The sequence below is a fragment of the Idiotropiscis lumnitzeri genome, chromosome 4 (assembly GCF_059441095.1).
Source record: "Idiotropiscis lumnitzeri isolate Australia: NSW breed Sydney's pygmy pipehorse chromosome 4, RoL_Ilum_1.0, whole genome shotgun sequence".
NCBI classification, from domain to species: domain Eukaryota; kingdom Metazoa; phylum Chordata; class Actinopteri; order Syngnathiformes; family Syngnathidae; genus Idiotropiscis; species Idiotropiscis lumnitzeri.
The window spans coordinates 20,943,812-20,970,076 of NC_142394.1; the positions used below are offsets into that span (position 1 = coordinate 20,943,812).

Genomic DNA, 26,265 nt, shown 5'->3' on the forward strand with positions numbered 1-26,265 from the left:
CATCTTCTACCATTTGAAAATGTCACTGCAGTGGAAAGATGAAAATGTTAAGGTGATTAGGGCCAGGCCGGCGGGGAGGGGCGGCGCACCACGAGAATGCCCCCAAACTACTTTGGTTACACAAACTTTGTTTTCGCCCCGAACGCATCATCCCTCCGCCTGCCATCTGCCGCCGAAGAATCTGTTTCACTCGATGAGCCAAGCCCAGCCTTTATTGGTCCTAATGGCACTATCAGCTGAGCCGCCAAACCCAATTACCTTTTAAAAAGGGAGGCCACCCCGGCTAATCATGGCTGCCTAACCTGATTTGCCTGTGATGAAGAGACGGGATAAAGAGCAGTTAATGGAGGGAGAATGATCTCACAAATACAAAAAACTCAATTCATTTCTCCGGGAGAGCAATCTGTCCGATTCAGGGGTAATGGAGTGGAGATTCATTAGTCCTCGGGCCTGAGTCGTCGCACCGGCGTCCCCCTTATCAACAGAATGACAAAAGAACACGGGCTGTAGTCTTGTTCTGAACTTGTTTGGAAGGTGTACAGGCGGATAGCGATGGATTTGGGAAACAATGGTGCCAGCTCATAATATGGACACAAACTGACAACATTTACTCCCAGTTGGTAGCCGCTTCTCATTAGTGAAGTTGTGGAGAGGTGATCAGTCAATGCAGACCATTTTAGAGCTAAAAGAGGAGCCTTGTTCAAACAGGCCCACTGCCTCTGAATCGCTAAATGGAAGTTAAATCAATTAAACAAGTGCTACATGGGAATATATATACTTCCTTATATATATTTGGTGTGACCTATAAAACGATTATTTTTCAAATTAATCACCATTTTGTTTATTCAGTCCATGTGCATGTTTCCTGTCTGACTTGGGTTTCTAATTCAGTCCCATCTTCGTACACAATTAGATAAATATTTTTTCTTTTTTGTTTTGAGGGTTTTTTTTTCAGGGTCACAATTTCGATTATGTGGCTGACATGCAATTCAAAAGTATTTCTAATACTATGATTTTGTGAAATAGTATAAATGCTGAATGGAAAATGAGACTGTTTAGATTATTGTCATGGGTAATTTTTGATTTGGTGAAAATCACTCAGAAGTAAAAAAGTAATGTTTTCTCACTAAACACCAAAGTTGCTTGACCTGTAAAAAAAATAAATAAATAAAAAGAAAGAAAAATGTGAGTGAACTCGAAATTCTAAAGCAACAAACTTCAATGAAATTTCAACTCGTGCAATTAAACAATAATGTTTTAAGTGGTGCTCATGGGTAAACTGTCTTACATGCATCTTCAACAAAGAACTAACAGTTTACAGAATTCATTTCACTTGTATTGTCCCTCAAGCCCAATTTAAAGATAAAAGTAAAAAAACAACTCAGCAAATTCTTTTGGAGCAAAATACATGCTTGTTGTTGCAACTTAACTTTCAATTTTAGCCTTAAAAAATACAAGTTGTGCTATTTACAAAGCATGAATTTGTCCTCTCTCTCAAGAACTTGTGTTTCTCTAAGATTTTTTGGTGTGGGTTAATTTGCACGACACAGTTGTAGTGATGCACACATATGACAGCCAGTTGAAGGGTTGCAAAGCCAAGTCATTCAGTGGCCCCAGTGCGTCCAACTTAGTCCTGGACCAGATATGATCCAGAGGACCCAGTGTAGATGGGGCCAAGGGCCACGGGCAGGTTTTGCAGACGGACATTAAGGCCAAAGCCAGAGTTAAAATCCTATTAGTTTGAGTTGGGAATCAGATTATCGTCGTCGAGAATCACTCGTCTGGCAACTAGGGTCTAATTTACGCCAATCAATGGCAATTATTGAGGGGAAGGGAGCCCCTATTAGAGAGCCTCATCCACTTAGTCTAATGAATGGGGAAGATTCAATCTCGGGCTGTGGAGACGCAGCGGAGAATTGAGACTGAATGCAACTTGCGGCACAAGCTGCAGCCTGGAGTTGAGCTGTTGTTCTTTATCAATGGGACTCAAAGTCATGACACACAATGAAATAATTGAGACAGTATATCATTTTAGTCTGGCAATCAACCCAATACATTGACCGGAAGTTAGGGAAACCTTGGTTTAAGGACACTGTCAAGCACTTTGTTTTGGATTCCACACTTGATGAAATGATAAATGAATGGGGTAGCTTTGAGAGCTGCATGCGTGTATTCACACTGTTTTGGGGACAGTGGTGCAAAATGAATATTTGACATTGAAAATGTCCTTCTGTTCATGTGCAATGGCAGCCATCCAATAGATTGATGTTCATTTCTACTACTACACTGCCCTCTACTGTGCATTGGACGCCCAAAGGCAAGTTAGGACTAGATGTTTAGAATGGGAAATGTTGCATTGAGGGTATAGAAATGTTCAAAATTGTGAGAAAAAATGTCGTGATTTTTTTTTGTACTGTTTGCATCAAAATTTTATATTGGGCCTTTTGGCTAACAACTGGCTTATGATCATATTATTATGTAAACCGTCCTCAATGGTAAAAAAAAAAAAAATATATATATATATAATGCTCTTTTTGTGTGAGGCATTTTAAACTTTTTAATACAAGAGTACAAAGCAGCGTTTTAGGGTAATTTTGTTATAGAAAAAAAATTAAGTGCAAACACGTTTCAATAATTTATTGCTATGTAACCTTCACTGTTTTCTTCCAGTGTATTCACTGTCGCGCAATCGCCTTAATCTCAGTCAAAAATATTATGATTTTTTTTTTCTTACAGTGTCATTACTCCACCTTCAAAGTTGTCACTTTCTGATGCAAACCAAAAATGAAGCAATTTGGCCGATGTAATGTTTTATTCCAATGTATCAATTATTACCAAATTGCAATATCATGCTATTTGTTATGTTTGGAAAAAAGATGCTCCTATTGTTTTCTCAGATGTTAGGTTTCATTACGATGCCATCAAATATTGTTATTTTTTTGGGGCGGTTTCTGATGAAAAAAATATGAATGTAAAAACTTAAGCACTTTTCATCGACATATTCTAAGAGGAATGTTTATGTGCAGTAAGAGTCTTTTTTATAAGTTAAATAGGTTTTCTTTCAGTATATTTATGATCATTGCACAGTTGCTGTTTTGGTTATTATCAGAAAATTGTAGGTAATCTTTTGAAATAGGTGTATGTACCGTGTAGAAAGATATTATAAATGTTAGAAAAGATGGCATCTTTTGAGTGGGGAATTCCACTATCTTGAATGATCCTTTGAGGCTTTAAGATTCTTCCAACAGGTAAGCAAAAGATGTTTTTTTCTGAGGTTGAGTTTGGTTTCATTTGTGACTGAGGCTAAAAATGTAAAGAAGCAAAAAAAAAAAAAAAGACTGAAACTGACTGTAATCTGACATCCAGTTTCATGAATGAAAATGGTTTGCGGTTCACCCCCCTAACATATGTGTTCTTGATCCTGCGTCGTTGATGAGAAAATCCCATTTTCACGTTCCCTTTTCAAGTATGAGCGCTGGCCGCACACAAAACCAAATTGACCTTGATCTTCATTACTCACTGTGGGTACCATGCCTAGTTTTACCGTTAAAATTGAGTAAATGCTTGCCATTTCCCCTCCATCCAGCGTCACATCATGTTAAAGTCATATTGAAACCATTTTGCAGGTAATGCCACCCGATACCACAACTAACTTTGCTCAGACCAAAAATTCCAGAAACCACAACTAACTTTGCTCATTTAACACTACTCAGACCAAAAATTAACCTAAAAAAAATCACACTGAGATGATGAAACCTTGGAAACTGGTTTCCTATTGATTAGCACGCTGACTCACAGGACTGAGGTTGGGAGTTTGAATCTCGCCTCGAGGCCCGGCCTTCCTCTGTGCCGTTTGCAGGTGCTCTGGCGCTTCTCACGTTACCCTTATTACTTCATTCCACAATCATGCATTTTAGGTTCAATAGAACCTACATGGTGTACCACAGGTGTCTGTGGGAATTAAGTCCATTACCATTTCATAGTCAACACTCTAAATTCTGCAAATGGAATAAGCGTGCAAACAATCTCCATCAGTGGCATATGAAAATGGTCCCAGATCACTACTGTCAAACAAGAGTTTGTGCATCCAGCCATCTTTTGAGTAGTCCCAATTAAGTATTTTATGGCTTTGAACCCTTCTTTGCACCTTGTCTGCCACCCCTGTGCTCTGCACCATGCCAACTAGTTCTGTATTTATTTCAGCTTTTATTTCTTTTATTTCCATTAGTAAATATGAATAATGATAGAATCCGTTATGATTGGGATGATGCCCAGGCCAACAAGGTCTGAGCGGGTGTTGGGAAACCAGGACACACTGTTGTGAGGAATGGGCAACTGGAACACGAGCAAATCATTCATCATGGATTCATACAGCCGTGGTATTGAATATCTGGATTATTAATGGACAAATATTTGTCCATGTAGTTGAATGAGTCTTAAATCAAGCTGCCTACCCTGATGCATACGACAGTTCGCAGTCTAATTGTAATTGTACTGTGATCTTTTACGTGTTATTTTATGCTATTATACATTTCTTTGTATTGTATGTTGATGTATACTGTGCTCGTTTAAATTATCACAATGTGTTTGTTGAAGAGATGATCTTGTACAATACATGCATTTGAGCATGAAATATTTTAAGATACTTAAATAACACACGTGCACATATTTTGTTCATAATTAGAAAGTGCACGGCCTCGTGGAGGCGCTGACAAAAAAGAAGAAAAATAAAATAAATAAATAAATAAATAAATAATTGGCCATCCCCTATTTGGAGCGAAGCAACGGCTGTGTTAACATCGTCCTATTGAGTCGACTTGTGCCGTGACAAACTTTACTGCTGGACAGGTAATGAGAAGGTTTGGAACTAACACACATTTAAAGTCGTTTAAGAGCAGGTATTTTAAAAAAACAACAACAAGTGTACAGTACTGCAACCCTCGTATAATCGATCCCGAGCATGACGTTCATGTCATTAATTAGTTCGTGTGGCGTTTTTAATTTAAGGGACGCAGTTGAGGTCTGCCTGATAAACTATAAGAATATTGCGCACAAAACGTTTGCAGTCGATGCCACGAAATGCTTATTGTGCAATGTCGGATAGAATCGTCTCAATGTGGACGTCATGCTAACGGTGATTGCTAATCAATTAGCTTCAGCATATTCGCGCTATCCTTAGCGATTAAAATCAGTGCGGTACTTTTATTGGGGTTAAATATTACGACCCACCATTAACATACGTAACTTTATGTGCGGTAACTGCTACTAAAAGTATAAAGGGATATAAAGTAAAAATGTTAACAAAGAGTGATTAAAACCTCCTCAATTCATTAACATTGCCATTTATTGCCTAATTTACCTGTCTGTGTGCTGTCAATTGTCATCAAATGCTGAAATATGTTTGGCTAAATGTGTTGTTCTTTGACTAATGTGCTTATTCCATATTTTTGTGGGGATTGAACTTGCAGAATGTTTTCTGACGAACAGCCGTTTTGTGGTCGACAAGCAGCCAACTTTTCCCAAATGGCCAACTCAAGCAAACCAAATGCTCAATTCCATGAAAGTGAGTTAAATCCTGGTGAGTTCCACAAAGTGACTATGTATATCTAATTAGTAATTAAAAAAATTGTGCTATCTGGATTTCGAATACCTCCAACCCCCAAAGGTGCTTCTGTTGGGTCAAAAGAGCTGATCGAAAGGTACCGAAGTGGTCAGACTCATGCTGTGTCTTTGCTGCATCAGCTGGCGCAGACTTTGCAGTTCCACCTGGAAATCAAGGAGACGGTGACTACTGGTACAAAATACTTTTTTTTCATCCCAACTGTGCCACCAGAAAGCAAGAAAAACGGAATTGAGTCTCTTGCAACTCAAGCTGAATTGTATTTAATTCACTCTCCAGCCAATGTACGTGGATTTTTCTTCGCCTTTTGCGTGCTGGTTGACGGTGTCAAGTACAAGACCGGCATGGGGACGACAAAGAAGGCGGCTCGGCTCAAAGCAGCTGAGCTGGCTCTTCAGGACCTGCTGCCCACATTGGAGGAAGAGAAGGCTGACCTTCCCAAAGTGTCAGGTCAGGCCAGTTGAACAAAACTTGTTTTGGGTGGGGGTGATTGGCCACAGTTGCTTGGTCAGGGGCTAGAAAGTAAATAAATCATGTACAGTCAAAATGAACAACCCTAAATATGGGATAATTTGAGGTGCAACCCAAGATGTTCTAGAAAAACTGCAGAATTCAAACAAAACTTCCAAACTATTGCAATGCATGATTCGTGCTCACCTAAGGATTCACTCCACACATTTTCTTTTTTGCAATGACACCACAGTATGATCGCATTAATGGTAAAGAGGACAAGTATGATTATAACCATAAACAAATGGAACTTATTGCGACATATCATGAATTGGTCTGGAAATGTGAACAATGCAGTAAGTTGTAGCGTTTATATCCACAAATATGCAAACAAAAATACTCATCACTACACAGCACTCCCACTTACTTTATTTTAGGTTTAATTTACAGTGCTTAACCTCTCTTAAAAATTGTTCTTTCAAGAACAGATTGGAGATCAGCCATCGTCACAAAAGGGTTGTAATCAACTTTGAAGCTTCTGCCTTATTAAATGTGTTTAATAATACTTGTAAAAGAGATTTCACCGTTTTTAATATTTTCTTTTCATTTTTTTCTTCAGCTTTCCCACCAGTTCCACCAGTTATAGAGGAGTCTTTCCAATCAGAGATCCAAGCTCCCACTCTCATTTGTGGTAATCCATCCATTTTATGTGCCACTTTTCTTCTCTTTTGAGTAATAATTCTGATGGGGCACTTTAGTCTGTTACACAGTTCCTAATATTTTGATTCATGTTACTCGACAGAGAGGAAGACTCCCACTAACCTCCAGATACCAAATGCTATCAAGGATCAACTCACCAAGTTGATGAACAGCCAACCGCAGTTCTCGGCCTGCGCTGCCACCGTCGCGGCATTCGTCATTCAGACTTGTGAGTGTATTCTGTGGCTATTATTAAATAACTTTTTTTTTTTTTTTGTACTGCATTGTCTTTTTAATATTCTGTCTGCAGCCAGTGGCTGCGAGGTGGTGGCCATCGGCACTGGCAACTACAGCATCAGTGACAGCATGTCAAATGGACGCGTTGTGCATGACTCGCACGCGGTAGTCACCGCCAGGAGGTCCCTTATGAGATTCCTGTACCAGCACCTGCTGATGTTCTTCAGCAGAACGGCACACCTGGTAGAGAAGTCCATTTTCCAGCGCAACGATACCGACAAAAACCTCCTCAGCCTGAAGACTGGCATCACGCTCCACCTCTACATCAACCATGTTCCAATGGGCGCCGCTCAGATGCCCTCCAAACTGTGAGTAGTCACTGAATAATTGTGTTTGTAAAAAGGATTTAATGCACGTGTTATACTTACAGGTCCCTGAACCCTCGTTCCATATTGACATGGCAGATGAGCAATGAGATGGGCCTGCACGTGTCGGTGGAGGGCAAGGTGTCGTACTGCTACTCTACGAATATTATCTATACATAAATTCGCTTAATTAGTGATATGGACAAAACAATTCTATCATGATATTGGCCTTTTTATATCACAATAAAGATAGATCACAATAATCTATTAGCAGTTATTCTATATATATAAAAAAAAAATACACACATTGACTACTTACCTTTTCTGACTTTATTTTAAAGGGCCGTTAAGCAGACCTTGAGCAAATAAGAAATGTGTCTAGGAGTGCCGCTTTGTAAAATTATCAAATGACTTGGCAGTCCAAATGTTTTTGCACAAATATAGATGATAAATAAGATGGCATAAAAAAAGGGGTCCAACAGAAATTATTTTGCATAACTTCCTCTCCAGACACTTATTAAATTGCATGCTTTTTAGCTGTTAAGTTGCTCCGTTATATTGTGATTCGAGCTAGACTTTTGTCATTAGTGTGCTTAATAACCCCAAGCAGTTAATTACGGTCTTTAACAATTACTTGGGATGTTCAATAGCACTTTTTTTCCGACCAATACCAATGTGAGTATTCACTCATTGAGCACTCACCGATACTGAATACTGTTACCTCTAGTTCTTTACATTTAACACTATGGCAACCAATTGTGAGAAAAGAAAAAAAAGAAAACGTGTCACCCACGGCCACGGAGGACTTACTCCGATTATTTTCAGACAAAGCAACTGTGGCTGGTATTGGCAGCCCCCACGAGTACTCAGTATTTTAAAATTGATACTCGCCTAATAATAACAATAGGTTAGCTTAGCAATTAGCATGGCTTCTCCGTCTTTTTCTCTGTTAATTACACCATTTTTAAGAAATGCAACTCATTCGCTACCATGGAGGCTTTGGTTACTGATTTACAAGCAACTCCACAATGTGTTTATGTGCATTAAAACCCACCCAAAGATCACTGTTAGCTCGCTGCCGCGGCTTAAGTGGAACTGATCTCGTCTCGACTCGCTGACTACCAGCATGGAGGTGACCGTCTCCAGAAAAAGTTAACAATCTGTGATTGTCTGTTTTCTTTGTCTTTGTATTTTGAGGAACAAATTGCAAATTTAGACTCGCAAACTGCGGTCCAAAACCGCTTCTTTCAAACCTTGTGTGGTTTGAAAGAGTTAGGAATTATCTGACATGCCTTGAGGAGCCCTTTTTTGTTAATAGTTATTAATAATTACAGGTTTGATCTCATGAGTTAATTCTTTCCCAATGTGCGGGTGGTTGTTATTCTTTGATATGAGAGATTCAAACAGTTCCTATATGGCTACTGACACACCTCCTTTTTCAGGTGTTTTCCGTTTTCTCCACCGTCCTCCAGCACTCCAGCACCAAAGTGATCAGCGTGTCACCCATGGACAAGATCACTCAGTGGCAAGTATTGGGCTACCAGGGAGCCTTACTGAGCCACTTCATCAAGCCAGTTTATATCCAGAGCATCCTTGTAGGCAAGTGGATGCTCCATTGAATGTTCTAATCATATCACCGTCATCATCATGACATTTCACGAACACTTCCAGGTGACTCTGCTGATAGGGACGTCCGTGGCATGGAGATGACGGTGAACCGCCGCACTGAGGGCATCACTCCGCAGCTGCCCATGTTCTACTGCATGATGAGGCCTCAGATCAACACAGTCCCGTCTGTGGCCAGCAGCACTGCTGACAACGGCCTAGTGACCTATTGTTTCAACTGGAGCGAAGGCGACCGCTCCATCGAGGTGGTGGACGGTCTGACTGGCAAGACCACAGTCGAGTAAGCGGGATATTATCTTTTTTTTCAGGTTTTGGCATTGTAGATCAGATAGGACAATTTTGAGTGACTTGATTTTTGTGCAACACTTCACAGAATGAGTTCTTGCACGTCACGTTGGTTTCTTGTTCAGCAATTTTGTGCCATCCTTGAATGGCGGGAGAGATGATGCCTATCTCTGCTTACTTTGGGCCGTGCTGCACTGACCAATGTTTTCAATCTAATATTTGTTGTATGAATTTTAATCAGTTATTCCCAACAGAGTAAATTATCTTCATGTTCTTTCACGAAGCATTTCACTTGGCTGCACTGCTTCCAGTATGTGACCACCTGAAATTTTTGCCTGTACTGTACTTGTGTGCTGCTTTGTTGCTAATCATATAGAGCGGTGTCGTAATATTTGAAATAGGTCTCCCTTCAAAAGTGGATCTGCTCTGGCGAGTCGTCTGTGCAAGGCAGCGATGCTGCACCGCTTCAAGTTGGTGGCCAAAGAGGCCAATAGGCAGGACTTGCTTACCACAACTTCATACAGAGAAGCCAAGGTAATCCTAAGCGGCACTTCTTTTGTTTCATCTATTACAGTGTCGGCATGTTTTACTGGCCCTCTTTCCAGGCTTTTTTTTTTTTTATGGTAGAATGCCATCCGTCCATTTTCTATACAGTGAGCAGAAACCTATCCCAGCTGAATTAAAATAAAAATTGTTTTAAAATGAGAACAACAGTTGTGTTCCACGTTGTGTTCTTCCTCACTTGAATATTCACTGTATTTCATGATAGCATGTCAGTAATTAAATGTTTTTGTCAATGAAGACGTTGGCGAAGCCGTACCAGGAGGCCAAGAATTTGCTGAGGACGTACCTGATGCAGCAAGGCTTTGGTTCCTGGCCAGAGAAGCCCATGGTCAGTGATAACTTCAACATGTAGAATTGCAAACACATAGTTGTAGAATAAGAATGAAAATATCTTTGTTTCTTGTAGTTCAGATCTTAGGTTTCCGTCTGTTTCTATGGTCAAATATCTTGAAATCAGGACTAATACATTAGTAGCAGTTGTTTACAGTTTGTCAAATTGCATAGTTGTTTCTTCAGGTTGTAAGATCAACACTTTGTTCAACGTTTCTGTTGTTGGGGGGGGTGGAGGGTTTAGTCTTTCTGTGGTAATGGAAATGGCCTGTACTTTATTCTTTTTTCTTTTTAAGTGTTGAATTATTCACATATGAACAAGTGTGGCGTCTCTTAGCTGCAACCCACAGGAGAATGTTTGAAACCCCTGTAAAACAGCATCCAAGCTGAACCGTTGAAGTTCATGTTTTATTGCACTTTGCACAGTGTGTAATAAAAATACCAATGAAAAATATAAATCGAAATTAGTTTGTTCCTTGTAATCATTTGATTAAAAAAAGGTTATTATTATTATTGTTAGTAGTAGTAGTAGAAGTTAAAAAGGGTGTTGTGAAAAAATAGATAAAGGTTTTTCTGCTGCACTTATTTGTGTTAATACGTTAATAAATTTTGCCACCTGCATACTTGTTTCCACAGCATTTCAAAAATTGCAAAATTTCTTGGCCTAGCATTTTGATCCCATATCGCCCACTCATTATGGTTCCATTTAGTGAATATGAGTTCTTGAATTTCAAGCAAGAGGCCTTCAAAAGTTGTCGATTTGGCTTCAGTACAGACCCCGCCTGACACCTAACCAGTTAAGTCTGTGATTTGTTTTGTTTGCGTTATTGCGCAAGCATGCAGGAAACACACTTAGGTTTCCTGTATGTGTTTGTTAGTACGAGACATTGACTTTGGTCAGAGGCGTCAATTGGCAAGTTTTCTTGTTTCAAAAGGAAATATCATGGCTTTGTGTGCTAGGATCAAGACGTTTCATAGTATGTACGCCTCTGAATATTTTAATTTATACCACTTTCTCACGGGTGCTCCATGACCAACCATATGCGCAATATATATTAAGGCTTCATGATGGCTTTTAGATGGTGGCGCGCATGGACGCAGCGGCTAACAGCTCCCCCTCACAGTGCTCCTTTTTACTTTTTATTAGTGTTTGCTTGCTCTTATTGGCATCAACTGAGGCACAACATCGATATCCCCGCCAAGACATCGTGAACATTGGATATCGATGCGAAATAACCATCACAGAGGAATTTTGCTATGATCGCAAAATTCCGAACGAACTGGCGAGGCTGCCCGGCTCACCATGGCTGGTCATCGGGGCCGGGAGGCGGCGCAGGCGACGCAGAGAGAGGAAGCAGAAGCGAGGCTGCAGGTCCGGTGTCTTGCAACGGCTGCGACGGCAGCCCCATAGGCAACCACTACCGAGTCTGCACCTCACCAACGCCAGATCCGTGGTCCACAAAATCGACGACCTGGGATTACAAATCCTGGGAAACCGCTATGTGCGCGATAGCAGTGTGATCGTCGTCACGGAAACCTGGCTGCACGCAGACGTCCCCGACGCTAGCATCCAGCTGGCCGGGCGCTCGCTACATCGCGCGGATCGGACGAGGGACACCGGTAAGAGGAGGGGCGGGGGGCTCTGTGTTTACGTGCATGAGAACTGGTGCGGCGATAGCACGATCGTCGAGAAGCACTCTTCCCCCGACATCGAGTTCATGTCCGTTAAATGCCGGCCTTATTTTCTCCCGAGGGAGCTAACGGTAGTGATTGTCACAGCTGTTTACATCCCTCCCGACGCTAGCGCTAGCACGGCGCTCTCGCTACTCGCGTGCGTCATCAATAAACATCAGCGGGCCCACCCTGATGGCGTTCACGTAGTAGCGGGAGACTTTAATAAGGCCAATTTAAAGACTGTACTCCCAGAGTTTCACCAGCATGTCAAGTGCCCAACGAGGGGAGACAACACTCTCGACCATGTGTACTCGAACATCAAGCACGCATACAGAGCCCTCCCACTCGCCCCTCTCGGCCAGTCAGACCACCTGTCCTTGCAGCTCGCACCTGCGTACACCCCTCTCAGGCGCAGATTCAGGCCTACCACAAAGACTGTGAAAACCTGGCGTGACGACGCCATGAGTGAATTACAGGACTGCTTTCATGACACAAACTGGGACCTCTTTGATCATCAGGACCTTGATGTCTACACGCATTGTGTACTGGACTACATCAAGTTCTGCATGGAAACTGTGTCCCAACATAAGACTATACGGACCTTTCCAAATGCGAAGCCCTGGATGTCCAGCAGGGTTCGCTCTCTCCTCAAGGCCCGTGACGCTGCCTTCAGGTCAGGCGACAAAGCCCAGTACAGGGTGGCTCGTGCTGACCTGAGCAAAGGCATCAAGCTAGCCAAGGCAACCTACAAGGGGAGGCTGGAGGCCCACCTTGCCAGTAACAGGCCACGGGAGGTGTGGCAGGGTCTACGGAGCATCACCAACTTCCGTGGCAGCAGCACGACCTCTGTAGACCCGAGTGCATCGCTGGCAGAGGAGCTTAACTGCTTCTTCGCTCGCTTTGACTCGCCCCAACCGTCACACCCCCGCACTTCAAGCTCCAACTCCCCCCCACTCATCGTAGAGGAACACGATGTGAGGCGCGCGCTCCTGGCGGTCAACCCCAGGAAAGCTACTGGACCCGACGGAATACCAGGCAAGGTCCTCAAAGCATGTGCCCACCAACTGTCACATGTTTTCTGCAGGATCTTCAACCGCTCCCTGGCTCAGGCAGTCATCCCCTCCTGCTTGAAAACTTCCACCATTATTCCTGTCCCCAAAAAGTCACCAGCCGTCCACCTGAATGACTACCGTCCTGTTGCTCTCACACCAGTCATTATGAAGTGCTTCGAGAGGCTGGTTCTCCAGCACATCAGGGACTGCCTTCCTCCCACTCTGGACCCCTACCAGTTTGCATACCGGGCTAACAGATCCACTGAGGACGCCATCGACACTGCTCTGCATGTTGTGCTGGGCCACCTGGAACGACAGCAGAGCTATGCAAGGATGCTCTTTGTGGACTACAGCTCGGCATTCAACACGATCATCCCAGACATCCTCGTCGCCAAACTGGACACTCTCGGCCTCCCTGCCCTCACACGCATCTGGATTAAGGACTTTCTGACCAACAGACCCCAGACTGTGTTGCTCGGCCCCTACACGTCCTCCACCCTCATGCTGAGCGCCGGTTCCCCCCAAGGATGCGTGCTGAGCCCTCTCCTGTACGCCCTCTACACCTACGACTGCAGCCCGGCCCACGGCAACAACACCATCGTCAAGTTTGCTGACGACACGACAGTGGTCGGTCTGATCTCGGAAGGTGACGAGACAGCCTACAGAGAGGAGGTAAAGAGACTGACAACTTGGTGCAAGGACAACAGACTGCACCTTAACTCTGCTAAAACAAAGGAGATTGTCGTCGACTTCAGGAGGAACAAGACGCTGCCGCCCCCCCTCTGCATCGAAGGCGTGTGTGTGGAGAGGGTCCACACGTTCAAGTTCCTGGGAGTACAGATCTCCGATGACCTTTCTTGGAGTCACAACACCACAGCAGTGGTAAAGAAGGTCCGCCAACGTCTGCACTTCCTGAGAGTCCTCAGGAAATTCAACCTGGACAGGAAGCTGCTGCTGGCCTTCTACCACTCGTCCATCGAGAGCCTGCTGACGTACTGTGTCTCCACCTGGTACAGCGGCTGCACTGAGGCCGACAGAGTGAGGCTCCAGAGGACAGTCAAAACAGCGCAAAGGATTATTGGCTGCCCTCTCCCCCCACTGACGGACATCTACACCGCCCGGTGCCTCAGAAGGGCTCTCAACATCGTCAATGACAATACCCACCCAAACTCACACCTGTTCGACCTGTTGCCCTCTGGCAGGCGCTACAGATGCATCAAATCAAGGACCAATAGACTGAGAAACAGTTTCTTTCCGAGAGCCATCTCCATACTGAACTCTCACACACACACGAGACCACCCTAACCTCGCAAAACAGCATTGTGATGTGTTTCTATATGCCCTATTCAGTACTGAATTCCATTGCACTGTCTTCTTTATTTATCTAATTTATATATTTATCTGTATTATTGTTGTATTGCACTGGAGAGGGGAGCCCTCTAATCTCGTTGCACACTTGAGTACAATGACAATAAAGGGATTTCTATTCTATTTCTATTTCTATGTCTTTTTTTGAATGAAAAACAGAACATTGTATAATATCCTTCTTTCTGTATTACAGTTATTTATTTATATTTTGTGTTCCTTAAGGTCTCACTAACATTATTTTTTCTTACATTTTGAAAGTTTGAAGGAAACCTTTGTTTTACAATTTAAAAGCGCTCCCAGATCTTAGAAATGTCTCTGAAAGCAAGGTAAAAGCATCATTTGTGTTCTCACTAGAGTAGGTTGGTTACATTTGTTGATTCACGTGCGGATCCGTGCATGTGGCATATGCGGCTTATGCACCAACCATAAACTTATTTGAGCACTTTCGCCAGTGATCAGATGCTACCGTTGATAATGCTGTTAGCGATGAATCTGTGCTAACATCGCAGCTCTGCTTAACTTTTATCTTTGATGTGATGGTGCTTCTGTGTAGTCCCGCCATCACTTGAAAATGGCCAATCTCAAGCCAGTTGAGCTGCCAAGTCATGGGCAGAGAAATGTGGAGGGTGGTGCCTTCAGATAAGAGTGTAACTATGAGATCTGGACACTATATAATGATAGGGAACTCAACTCACTTCACAACAAGCAGCACTTGAGCAGATTGGGAACCATTCTTAACAGAAAAAAAACTACAGAGGTTTGGAGCTGCCCATTAACATTCCCAATTGAAGTTTACTTCCTTACTAAACATAAAACAAATAGACCTATGTATTGTGTAAAAACTACTATTAAAAAAAAACTACTATATAGCTTTGCTTTGGTGATGGCCATTCTGTATGATGTTAACACAAAACGCCATTGACCGGCTAACAAAAGCAACAGTGTCATGTATTCTAACACTTTTACGCTCTGTACATTTGAACACAAACGGTGGAGCAACACTTCTAGACGGATAATATAACAGGAATCACAGGCATTTATTCTTTGTCCTCTGTGAAGAACAACAGAGATTTCTGCAGTTTATTGAGCTCCCCAGTGGTCGAGAGGGACACATTAGAGGTAGCAGAACACGTCCATTGTATTGAAGCCAAAAAAATGCAAATGCAAGTGTTTTTGCATTATGAGCATGGTCATGGAATCGATAAAACTTTTTCGGAAATTGGTGACTCACAAAAGATGTACTTGGATGTTTAATTTCAGAAACAAAACTATTTGTGCTGTATTAAAGCCCTTTACGATGGCTACAAACACCACGCCTTATACTAATTTGAGTTTAACATAGACCTGCATTATAGTATGCACTCTTAGATCTGCTTCAAGCTGCAGTTTCACGAGTGTTAGGTGTTAAGGTCTGATCTGCATAAGACCCGAGTCACCGGGCTGGATGGTTGCTACTCGTAGGTCTGTAGAGAAACAGGATGTGCATTTGATTTTTTTCTTTGCGGTTACACAATGTAAACACATGAAATCTCTGGCCTCAAAACTAGCAGCAACTCCAACAAGATGCCATGCAGAAGGATTCGCGTCGTATTGTTGTAAGACTTTTTCCATCACTGTTGAAATTAACCCTTGTGTTATTCAGGAGATCAAATTTGTAGACCTACATAAGGTCACCATGGGAATGTACCAAATCCCGCAATGACTTGACAACGTCGCTATGACTGCATTTTCCATCTTTAATCTGGTGGGCAGCCTGACGAGTGGATATACTCTTAATTTGACTGCGTTCCCCCTCCTACAGGGGCGACACGTCAGTCCTTCTCCCACATTGACTTCACAGCCGCTCGTGTTTGTGTGTGTGTGTGTGTGTGTGTGCGTGTGTAAAATGTCAGGAACAGTTGTCTTTTACAGATGTCTTTAATTTCAAATTATTTTAAAAACTTCATTTCAATCATTTCAACACAACTACTTATAAGATTGTATTTATGAAGTTAGGTTCAGGTACACACAATCAACCAGCCTTTTAAATAATAATAAATATATAAATAGGGCTCCTTTTACAGAAGTGTACATCAAATGTGGACAGTCTATTTCTCACAGAATCCAGTTTGATACTACCTCTTAAATTGTATAATGGCCAAGAATACAATACTTAAAATCCGCTTGGAAAAATGCTGGCACTTTTTTTCCAGGGAGTGAAAAAGGGACTCTAGTTTCCCCCTTCATTTGAAATAAATCAGCAGTCAAAACATTCATATCACAAAAGTGCAGTAATATGGCTATAAATAGAGCAGTGTTAAAAAAAAAAATTATAATATCAAATACGTTGTCGGTCAAAATTTTGGAATCTCATAAAGAAAATTAGTTGCTTTGTGACCGCTGCAGTCGATCCTTCCCGTCTCCAGAGGCGGCCGGAGATGACCTACAAGGAGGCCTCATTGTTCAGAAGCTGAAGCAGCGACTCCATTTTGTCGAGAAATTTGCTCAAAGCTGTTTGAGGCCAGCGCTTGCAGTCACACTGACTGGAGTTGGTCAGCGGCTACCAAAGAGGGAAAACAAGCACATTTCAGCACTCTCTCCATTTTCATCACAATGATAAATGCGCGTCTCAATACTCACGTGACTGTCTTTCCATTCGTCCATTGTTACGTTCAGGAATTCCACGGCGTCGTCCGTGTATTCGTGAGGGTCATCGCACTCCTGTCGGATTTTTTCCTCCAGTTCTTTCAAACAGCAGTCCAGCGCAGTTGTCAAGCAGCGTCCCTGAGAGAGAGTGAAAATGATGATTTTTAGCTTCCTTTAGGTGTGAAGCATCAACACCCGCCGTGCTCACTTCCTGTACTAGACAACCTCAAGTGTGGTTGAGACAAAACTTAGCCACTTTGATAAAGGGGAAGAACCCAATATGACCTCGTTGTCACTCCCGGCATCATCGGCAATGCATACAATCACATACGCTTTACATTTCCAAGAATCCCAGCTTACCTTCACATTTGTTGGAGCGTAAAATGTCGAGTTAGCAGGCTGTGTGGACAAAAATAAATGTCAACATTAATAGGTCGTACTTAGTATGAAGAGCACGCTGGAATTAAGACTCACGCATTTCACATGTTTGCGCATTAAGGAAATCTTAGAGTCGGACAAAGGCAGCGAGTTTGCTAGAAGGTTTGCGGAAATGATGCAAATCCAAAAGAAAGTCATCAGGATGTTCTCCATGGTGGCCTTGGAAGGATGGGTGGAGCTAAAAGGCTCTTGGTGTTGCGTTATGGGTCCCCGCTGCTTTGAGTTTAATTTATATAGCTGCAGGGCTGGAAAGGGTGGGCCGAATAGGTATCAGCCTAATGCATACATTGTTTTTTCCTATAGTCTTGGGCTTTTTTGTCACAATGCCTCGACAAGGAAAAAAATCCCCCATGTGGCCTCTTGTAACCTCGTGTGAAAGTAGGTTGGTTGTCCTTAGTTTGTGGTGCACAAACATTTTTCTTATTCATCACAAACGCGTATCACTTGCAATTTACAACCACTGACTAAACTGGGAAAACGAGACTGAAGTTGTAATAATGCAAGAGTAAATTGGTGATAATGTAAGAAAAAAATCTGTCGCCTTTTTTTGAGATTTATAATTTATTCATGTAAGGAAATAAATGGTCTTGTGAGAATAGTGTTAAAATAATACAAGAGAAAAGTTGTAACCCAATAAAGCGGTTGTATTACAAAAAGTAATTAGTCGTCAAAATACAATAAGTCGTAATGTGACAAAAATGTAATAATAAACAAGAGTCAGTCATGTGAGAAAAATCATTATACAAAAAATTTTGAATTTAGCAGTGACATATTTTTTTTTTTACAAGAATAAACATGTAATTCAAGAGAAATTGTAACCTCATGATTTTAAAATGGTATTGATGCAAGAAAAAACATTTGAATTTAACGAATTTAAAATTTGTAGAAGATGATGCAATCTTGCACAAATGAAGCCAATACAAGAAGTTTGTGATCTGAAGTTAAATTTGTATTGGAAGGCTACTTGTGTGTTTTCATCACTTTTTTGCATCATATTAGCGCATGTGATTGTGTTTGAAGTTGAGCTACACTATTAAATCCATCCAGTGATTTTTAGGATCTAAAAAAAAAAAAAAAAGCAAATTAGGCGTCCATTCATTGCCTCTTATGTCCATTTGTGCTAACGCAAATGCTAAGGTGGTTGTGTTTGTTGGCTTTGCGTCATCAATGGACCACAGGGATTCCCCTGTTTGCAAGTGAGAGTAAGTTGAAACCGTGATGTGGGGAGGACGGGCAAGTCATCAGTGGTGACATCTCGTAATGACCATAGAAGTTATTGGATCAGAATGTTTCCAATGGTTTCGTGCTAGTTTCATGTTGGGTCATCACAAAGCGAATAGTTTCCTCAAACATTTTCACGTAACGGTCCACTCATCCGAAATGTGGACCACCTACTCTTCAAAATTCGTACTTTTACCGCACTCCTCACAGAAAGCACGTAAAACTCTTGGAGTGCGTGTGGTCAGGCAGTCAAAACAACTCACTGGAATTCCAAGGAGGCTTGAAAAGAAGAGTATTGAATTCACTTTTTGGTTCTTTTAGGGTTCAATACGTTGACCAGCATTAGTGTTCCCTTGCTACTTTGCGCTTCAGTCTATTGCAAGATTTTGATTTGTGAGCATTACTTCATCTACTATTTCACAGGTTTTCCTGCTATTTTTCTTTCTTTTTACAAAACCAAGACCATGAACATTAGAGCGTGTCTTTGTTTTTATTTGCGTCCATCTTCACTCACAATTAAAGTTTCCAGTAAAATTGACACTTTAAACCAAAGTGAATTATGAATTCATTCGTTAGGGAACGAGCGAACATTGTACATAAAATTTCTTCTGGAAAAAGCCTGTTAGCGCCATCATTTATGACACCACAGCTGGAGAAATAATATACAGTAACCCACTTGCATACTACTGCGTGAGTGTTGGACGACCGGGCTTCTCTTGAAAGGTCCATCGAAAAAATAGCCTCGCAAGTGTATCTGCAATTAAATCTACACTTCGGCCATTGTGGTTTAAAAAAGGCAAGAATATATTTTTGATTTTCAAACGGTCGCCAGTTACGACTTTCGGGTGTTTTGATTGCGCACAGCGCTGCTCCCTCATGAGTGAGTATCCAATCACAAAACGCGTTCATCACCTTCAGTGTAGGGCCAACAAGGAGGCTCACTGTAAGCAACTTGACGTCTGATTGGCTATCGCAACTGTCTATGAACTCTGAAAGCCCATTGACTTTGCTAGAACAGATGCCCGCACGGTTGTATCTGAAGACCTCGGACGAATAGTACGTGCTACTGATATCTGCCTGGCAACACGAGCTATCTGAATTCTGATTGGATAAAAACTCTCACATAAAGATTCAGCACTAGGATATAATATGACATCAACGGAATATTAATATGATCAGGATTTCTTGATTATTTTAAGTCAGCACAGCAGAGAAGCCATTGGCACTTAAAAAGTGCCCCCTAAAAGACTGTGTAGTGATTTATGGGCAGTTTTGTGATGAGATTTACGACAACTTTGCACACCCCCTTTTGGAGCGCAGCTTCTTATTTTTTTCCCGGTTTCACCATCTATGTCACAGCAGGGAGGCAAGCGTAGCCGCCAGCTTTGACGTGAGTGTGAGTGGGCTGATGAATGACCGATGGGGACCCCACCTCTGCTTAAATGATCCAGATGTAAATTTAGGGCATTTAGTAGGCAGCGGACTGAATAGGTTGCACAACTTGTCTGCAAACAGCAGAGGATGCTGTTGATTCAATTCCGTCTAGTCTACTTAAGTGAACGGACAGCTCTGTTGAACACTTTCTGCGAGATTGATTTTGACTCATATCACTTTTAGAGTACGAAACACAGATTGTCAATTTTTCTTTTGATTAATCCAAAGTATTCGTTTGTAATTAATTCATAAATCAAGCCTTTATTTTTTTGCTTTGGCTCCACCTAAAGAGCGTTGATAAGTTTGATGTGCTACAGAATCAGAATGCCCTTTATTATCATTATACTCGGTTTAGTCAAGTCAAGTCAATTTTATTTGTATAGCCCTTAATCACAGACAGTCTCAAAGGGCTTTACATAGCCACAATCGACATCCCCGATCTTAACCCCCAGGCGGGCAAGGAAAAACTCAAAACCCCATTAGAGGGGAGAAGTGAGAAACCTTGAGAAGGGACCGCAGATGGGGGAATCCCCCTTACAATGAGATTGGTGAGCTCCCCTCTCCGGTGCAAATATAAATAATACAAATAAAGTAATAATAAATAGAATAAATACAAATAAAAACCAGACAGGGTGTTGAGAGTACACTGGGTGCCACATTATGTTGCAGTTCTACAAAGCGAGGGTCGTTGTTTGCGAGAGTTCAGCATGGAGATGGCTCTCGGGAAGAAACTGTTTTTCAGTCTGTTTGTCTTTGTATTGATGCACCCATAGCGCCTGTCAGAGGGCAACAGGTCAAAGAGTTGTGAACTCGGGTGAGTATTGTCCTTAATAATCTTGTGAGCTCTGCTGAGGCACCGGGTGGTGTAGATGTCCGACAGGGAGGGGAGAGGGCAGCCAATAATCGTCTGCGATGTTTTGACTGCCCTCTGAAGCCTTACTCTGTCTGCCTCGGTACAACTGTTGTACCAGGTAGAGAAACAGTGAGCAGGGACTCGATGGATGAGCGGTAGAAGGCTAGTAGCAGCCAAAAGCATCTCGCTATCTACGGCATCTGCTTGCCAGTGAGTGCTTGACACTGTTAGTTGAGAATTTGTCTAGTTGCAAGAAAAAGGTTTTCCAGACATACAGCTGTAAGGGTAATTCCACACGCGCCATTTTGCTTTTTTCATTTATTGTTTTTATAGATCCCTTGCACCTTCAAGCTGCAGTTCTGGTTGAACGTGACCAAAAACATCTTTGTTAAAGGCGTTAAACCTCCACTTTATGTAAACCTCGGTAAACTCTAAGTGGTGTTGAAATCTCCCGGTCATTTGATCACATGACATGCCAAGTGGCGACACCTATGCAGCTGTCATTGTGTGAACTAGTTATTTATTTATTTATTTTTAAAACATGTCCTAAATCATGTCCTTGTTGATATTCATGGAAATTAGGAAAATGTTCGCGACTTCTAATGTGAACGAAACGTAACATGCGCGCAAACCTGGATGTCAAAGGATATGCATAAAAAAAAAACAATGTCAGGTGGTACAGTGTTTACGGAAGTAAAAATGGTCCCGCGTGTAGGGGTTCATCTTTTGCTCAGATATCGCCAGAGTAACGAGGTGGGAGGAGGTAGAAATATTTTGGAGAAATATGGCGAAGCCCCCTGATCTCCTTTTATGGAGACGTCTCCCAAATATGTCGTCATTGCGTAATAAATGAACAGTCTGTGTGGCTGAATTCCCTTCTATCACCCCAAATGTCCCATTTATGCTTCATGTTTCAAGTGATACAGAATTCAAGTCAAATCTAAAATCAACACGGTCACTCGAAACAACAGATTCATGTCTTGTACACTCCGCAAAATGCAGTTTCAGCAATACTTGAACCATTCTAACACTGGACTCAAAAACTGTTCAGAGTTGACAAAGATTTCACCATGTGTTGTAATTTATCACCATGGTATTTCAGAAGAGAAAATTTCACCCGTTGTTGAACTAACCGTTACTAAATATATGACTGTATTACTTGTATCATAAAATAGCGATCAGTGAGCCCTGTCGCGACCAGCAAAATTCTGCAAGTATTTGATACCTCCCCATGGGAGCAAACGATTATTTTTGTCATAATGAAACTCCTCAACTCATTTCAGCTGTTCTTTGGTACCCAAAAAGCTACCAGATGGCGCCAAAGCACTACTGTTATTGTACTGTATCCCAGTACTGATAATGCTGAATGCAACAAAATTAATCTCTTGCCTTTTGTTGTCCTGCCTCGATTCTATATCCAAAACAACAATGAAAAAAAGGCAAGCAGGAAACTGCCAAAATCGTATTTTCAAACCTTTTTCAAGACATCAAAGAACAATTACATGTAAATGCATGATTGTCAAAAATGGAAACGAAAGAGACAACATTGTTCTTAAGTTAGTCTTTATTTTCTGTAAATATTTATATAAATGTAAATAAAAATGTCCTTCGTCCAGATGCCTTTATACATGGTATAAATCACATCAGACATTATTGTAGAATCTCACTTTTAAATGAATGAAACTTTTGACAATCAAGCGAATCAAAATGTCAAGCCCACCAGGGGGCGATAAAGCAGCTTGTTAAGAACTGGTCTTTTTCAGAATCGGAAATAAATAAGTTGAATAAATAGGCCACAGCTTCTTCTCAGCATAGTGTCTTGATTTTTTTTTTCTGGACTTCTTGTCTGCTCATTTGTCGCTCAGTCTGCTGATAGCCTAAAGGGAGACACAACGTTACTATACTACTACATTTTCACTAAAATCCCTCCTGTAAAAAAACAAAACAAAACATTTATGCACAATTTAACGTACAGATTGTATTTATAACCATATTAAGGTAAGTTTAATTTCAATTAGCATTGCTACTTTAACAGTCTTTCTCAACCCACATTACAAAAGAGCCCAAGTCAGAGTCATATTCGACATCGCCATATATAAGGATGGGTACCTTCCTTATTTGTACCGGTACTCAATTGTACCATTTTTTTTGGTACTTTTCTTCTTTTGTTTGTGGTAATGTTAATTTATTAAAAAATAATCTCTCACTAAATAAAATGTAATTTAACATTTGGAGGCAATCTAATATGTTCTAACTAGCGGTGACCGACTATATTGAATTTGCTCACGTATAAGCCAATTCTACTTGACTGTATTTTACGCTTTATTTTTATTTTAGGGGTGAAATAATAACAACCTTTGGACTTTCTTTTTTTTTTTCTGTCCGCCAGCGTAACAATTTATTTCTACATGAAGTGATGCGACCGTCTACAGTGATATTCGCCCGCGAGAAAAAAAGATCCCTGGAAAGCTCCGAGGCAGAGATTTTGCGTCAGCTTTTTTTTCCCCTAATGAATGAGTTATTCAATTAAGCGTTTCAGACTTACTATTGGACTCTCTCAATCGGTCTCCTGCAAAATTGGCCATGATGCAAAATTATATGGCGAGCATTAGGTCTGCATGTTGATACGGAACATTTTAGGCAAGAGGCGGAACTTTTCTTTCAAGTCGATTGCTTACCCTTTGAATGAGAGACTCCAGTCTGCTGACGAATTCTCGAGTGGTTGCCTTCGGATGTGAATCACACGTTTTGCAAGTGGTCTAAAAGAAACATTTAAGGAGCCTTCTTTAACATCCTCAAATCCGACAGACTGGTTTACTCAGAATCATGACAAGTAGAGGTGAAAAATGGCTCCCTTACCACAGCATTTCCGGATTTACAAAAGTCCAGACCTCTCTCCTAGAAGATAATTGAATTCATTGATTTATTTTCCTCACGTCGGTTCCACTACCACGGACGCTAAATACTTTTTAGACGTCTACTTACAGTAATGGGGTGCTTGAGGCTCCGGTAAAGTTTATCTTGCTTTCTTTCCGTCACGTTGAACTGCACATGCAAACTGGCCCGGAAGCATCGTAACGCCGACAGACAGCAACAGTCCTGAAAAAAAAATACAAGAAACATGACAATCTGACTCTGAGTCAAACCGATAGTGATATACTGTAAATGTAGAGCGACATATTTAAGAAAGTTGATTGTGATTTTCCTGCTGGGGCATTTATTAACTTAACTGCGGTTTTTACACCCAGAAAGAAAGGAATGAATAATTTGTACTTATAGTAAAATGCATAGTGAACCGCTGAAAGATGATCAGGTGTGCCCCGATTCAATTAATTGATCCTGATTTTATTTATATTGCAAAAATGATTTGTTTACGACAACTTTTCTGTTATGCATCCGTCTATGGAAGTGACATATAGTGACAGACCGAACAATTAAATGCTCTTCAACGAGATGGTAATCGGGTACAGCTAACCAGGCTACCCACCTGTTGCCATTCATACAACAGTTTTGTTTGTAAATCTAGACAAATGCACATCTGCTTACTCATCACGTTTTGATGGAGCGCGTGGTTCATTCGCGGAAGTGTGAAAAAGAAAAAAAAAAAAAACAACAAACAACAGGAAGTGACATGGCGAGCAGTAGACGTCTGACGAGAAGGAACAAGTGTTAGAAACCGTGCTTTTAAGTTTTTTTTTTAAAGTGATGTAAGTTGTGCATGTTTGTTGTTTTAGTAAGTTCCTCTTTAGTTTTGATTATGAAATGGTTCTATTAGTGATTACGCTCAATCTCCAGGTCAATTAAAGGAGTAATAAACAAAAGTATAATAACTCGAGCAATATACATAGAACTATTTATACAATTATTAAAATTATGGCACAAACATACTAAGGTGTAAAGGTTAAAAAAAAAAAGTAAAATTATAAAATTAAAAATTAAAATACATTTGTACCAACATTTTAAGTTGAATAAAATAAGTATATATAATTTTTTTTTTAAATGGCTAAATAAATCCTGTAGACAGATTTTTATAGGAAATGTACTGAATTGCATTTGGACTATATTTTTGTTTTAATTTCGCTTAAGTAAAGATAAAATTAAAATGAAAGCATACATATTTAAAAAGAGAAGATATGTTTCAACTTGTTTTTGTTCGTGTCAATTGTAATTAAAAATAGGAATAAATAATAATTATAATAAAAATAAAAGATGTGAATTTATGAAGATTGTCTATATTTGTAGTTATATTCCGGCTGAAGGTATATTTTAAATATTAATAACACTACCATTTTAGTAATAATGGAATTAAAAACTAAATGCAACCAATCATGCAAATTATTTCTATCATATTTATTCATTTTAATATTAGTGCAACAGTGCTTATTCAAAGAATGCACTTACAAATATGTTTTTTTTTTTTGTGACACATTCTGCTCCATTGGCATTGATGAATTTTCAATATAAACTACTTTTAAAAAAAAAATGAAGTGTATACATTTTGTTTTTTCTCTGTAAGTTAGTTGGATGACGCATCAATTGAGGTTCTCGTACTCATTCACTTAAAGGTGAGCGTCACGCTGACTAACCGACCGCAACTATTAAATGCGGCCATGACACAAAAATATATTAACGTACGGTAGTAACACTTACCTCAATATTCTGCGGCGGTGTGTTTACCAGCAGCTCTCCGCGCTGCAGGACACAAACAATTTGCTTAGTAAACACGTGGCAAAAGCTGAAATGATTAAAACTAGAGAGAAAAAAAACTTACTTGTTTATTTAGTTTTTTACATTTTTTTTAATATATCCAAGGGAGAAATAAAGTAAATTAACCCTAATGTTAGCCCCTATTATATAAAAACATAAACTTGTTGTAAAAAAAAAAAAAATGTCTGCTAATCAGGCTCGCTTACCTCTAATGAATCTTTGACGTCACCAAGTTGCTTCAAAACTTCAAGCAGTTTCCTCCTTTCCAGCGTCGCACTGGCGAGAGAAGCGCAGCAAACTACGAGAAGGCACAGAACAACGAGTTTCATGTTGACGTCCGAGTAAGCAGCAACAAGCGGTGGCTAGAAGTTTGTACGTTTTTCTGGAAGTGACGATCGACATGTCGCTGGCCTTTTTTTATACGCATCCCAGGGGACGCAGGAAAACCACCCATCGAGAGTTGGAACCCTGCAGAAACTCGTATGACTAATGACTTTTTCTTTTCCACTGGCAGTCACACCGCCGCGTGGCGTCAAGAGATGCGTGTGCGCGTCGCCGTCCGTAGGTTGCGAGCGGCATTTTCGAGCGCGGCAGGAAGAAGCAGGGAGATACCACTTCCCATTCTCGCCGCTGTCGTAGCGCAATGTAGTGATGCTGCCAACCACACTCTCAAACACACACACAATGCGACAACAACAGGAAAGCTGTGAAAAGAGA

The 26,265-nt window shown here is 41.0% G+C and overlaps 3 protein-coding genes across 3 annotated transcripts; 1 reads left to right on the plus strand and 2 right to left on the minus strand.

The window, feature by feature from the left end:
* Window positions 1–4,712: 4,712 nt before the first annotated feature.
* Window positions 4,713–10,640, plus strand: adad1 (adenosine deaminase domain containing 1 (testis-specific)). Its single transcript, XM_088292642.1, has 12 exons — window positions 4,713–4,848; window positions 5,469–5,578; window positions 5,666–5,794; window positions 5,900–6,070; window positions 6,690–6,761; window positions 6,873–6,998; window positions 7,080–7,374; window positions 7,437–7,512; window positions 8,814–8,970; window positions 9,043–9,277; window positions 9,684–9,816; window positions 10,085–10,640. Exons 2-12 carry the CDS (start codon window positions 5,470–5,472, stop codon window positions 10,196–10,198), a joined length of 1,617 nt encoding a protein of 538 aa, XP_088148768.1. The 5' UTR covers window positions 4,713–4,848; window position 5,469; the 3' UTR covers window positions 10,199–10,640.
* Window positions 10,641–16,323: 5,683 nt separating this feature from the next.
* On the minus strand, window positions 16,324–17,486 carry il2 (interleukin 2). Its single transcript, XM_088295098.1, has 4 exons — window positions 17,370–17,486; window positions 17,256–17,294; window positions 16,890–17,033; window positions 16,324–16,809 (listed from the first exon to the last, which is right to left on the minus strand). Exons 1-4 carry the CDS (start codon window positions 17,484–17,486, stop codon window positions 16,693–16,695), a joined length of 417 nt encoding a protein of 138 aa, XP_088151224.1. The 3' UTR covers window positions 16,324–16,692.
* A 5,140-nt stretch (window positions 17,487–22,626) lies between these two features.
* On the minus strand, window positions 22,627–25,877 carry il21 (interleukin 21). The gene is made up of 6 exons (XM_088293192.1): window positions 25,755–25,877; window positions 25,492–25,533; window positions 23,827–23,940; window positions 23,701–23,739; window positions 23,520–23,600; window positions 22,627–22,718 (listed from the first exon to the last, which is right to left on the minus strand). The coding sequence occupies exons 1-6, from the start codon at window positions 25,875–25,877 to the stop codon at window positions 22,692–22,694; spliced, it is 426 nt and encodes a 141-aa protein (XP_088149318.1). The 3' UTR covers window positions 22,627–22,691.
* Between the last annotated feature and the right edge of the window lie 388 nt (window positions 25,878–26,265).

Coding starts and splice junctions, on each gene's coding strand:
- il21 (XM_088293192.1), bottom strand. CDS start 25,877: ATGAAACTCGTTGTTCTGTGCCTTCTCGTAGTTTGCTGCGCTTCTCTC. Junction 25,534..25,754: donor ACGTCAAAGATTCATTAGAG/GTAAGCGAGCCT, acceptor TGTGTCCTGCAG/CGCGGAGAGCTGCTGGTAAA. Junction 23,601..23,700: donor GTAAATCCGGAAATGCTGTG/GTAAGGGAGCCA, acceptor TGTTTCTTTTAG/ACCACTTGCAAAACGTGTGA.
- il2 (XM_088295098.1), bottom strand. CDS start 17,486: ATGGAGAACATCCTGATGACTTTCTTTTGGATTTGCATCATTTCCGCA. Junction 17,295..17,369: donor TGCGCAAACATGTGAAATGC/GTGAGTCTTAAT, acceptor TTGTCCACACAG/CCTGCTAACTCGACATTTTA. Junction 17,034..17,255: donor ACGCTCCAACAAATGTGAAG/GTAAGCTGGGAT, acceptor ACTCTCTCTCAG/GGACGCTGCTTGACAACTGC.
- adad1 (XM_088292642.1), top strand. CDS start 5,470: ATGTTTTCTGACGAACAGCCGTTTTGTGGTCGACAAGCAGCCAACTTT. Junction 5,795..5,899: donor CAAGGAGACGGTGACTACTG/GTACAAAATACT, acceptor TTCACTCTCCAG/CCAATGTACGTGGATTTTTC. Junction 6,071..6,689: donor TGACCTTCCCAAAGTGTCAG/GTCAGGCCAGTT, acceptor TTTTTTCTTCAG/CTTTCCCACCAGTTCCACCA.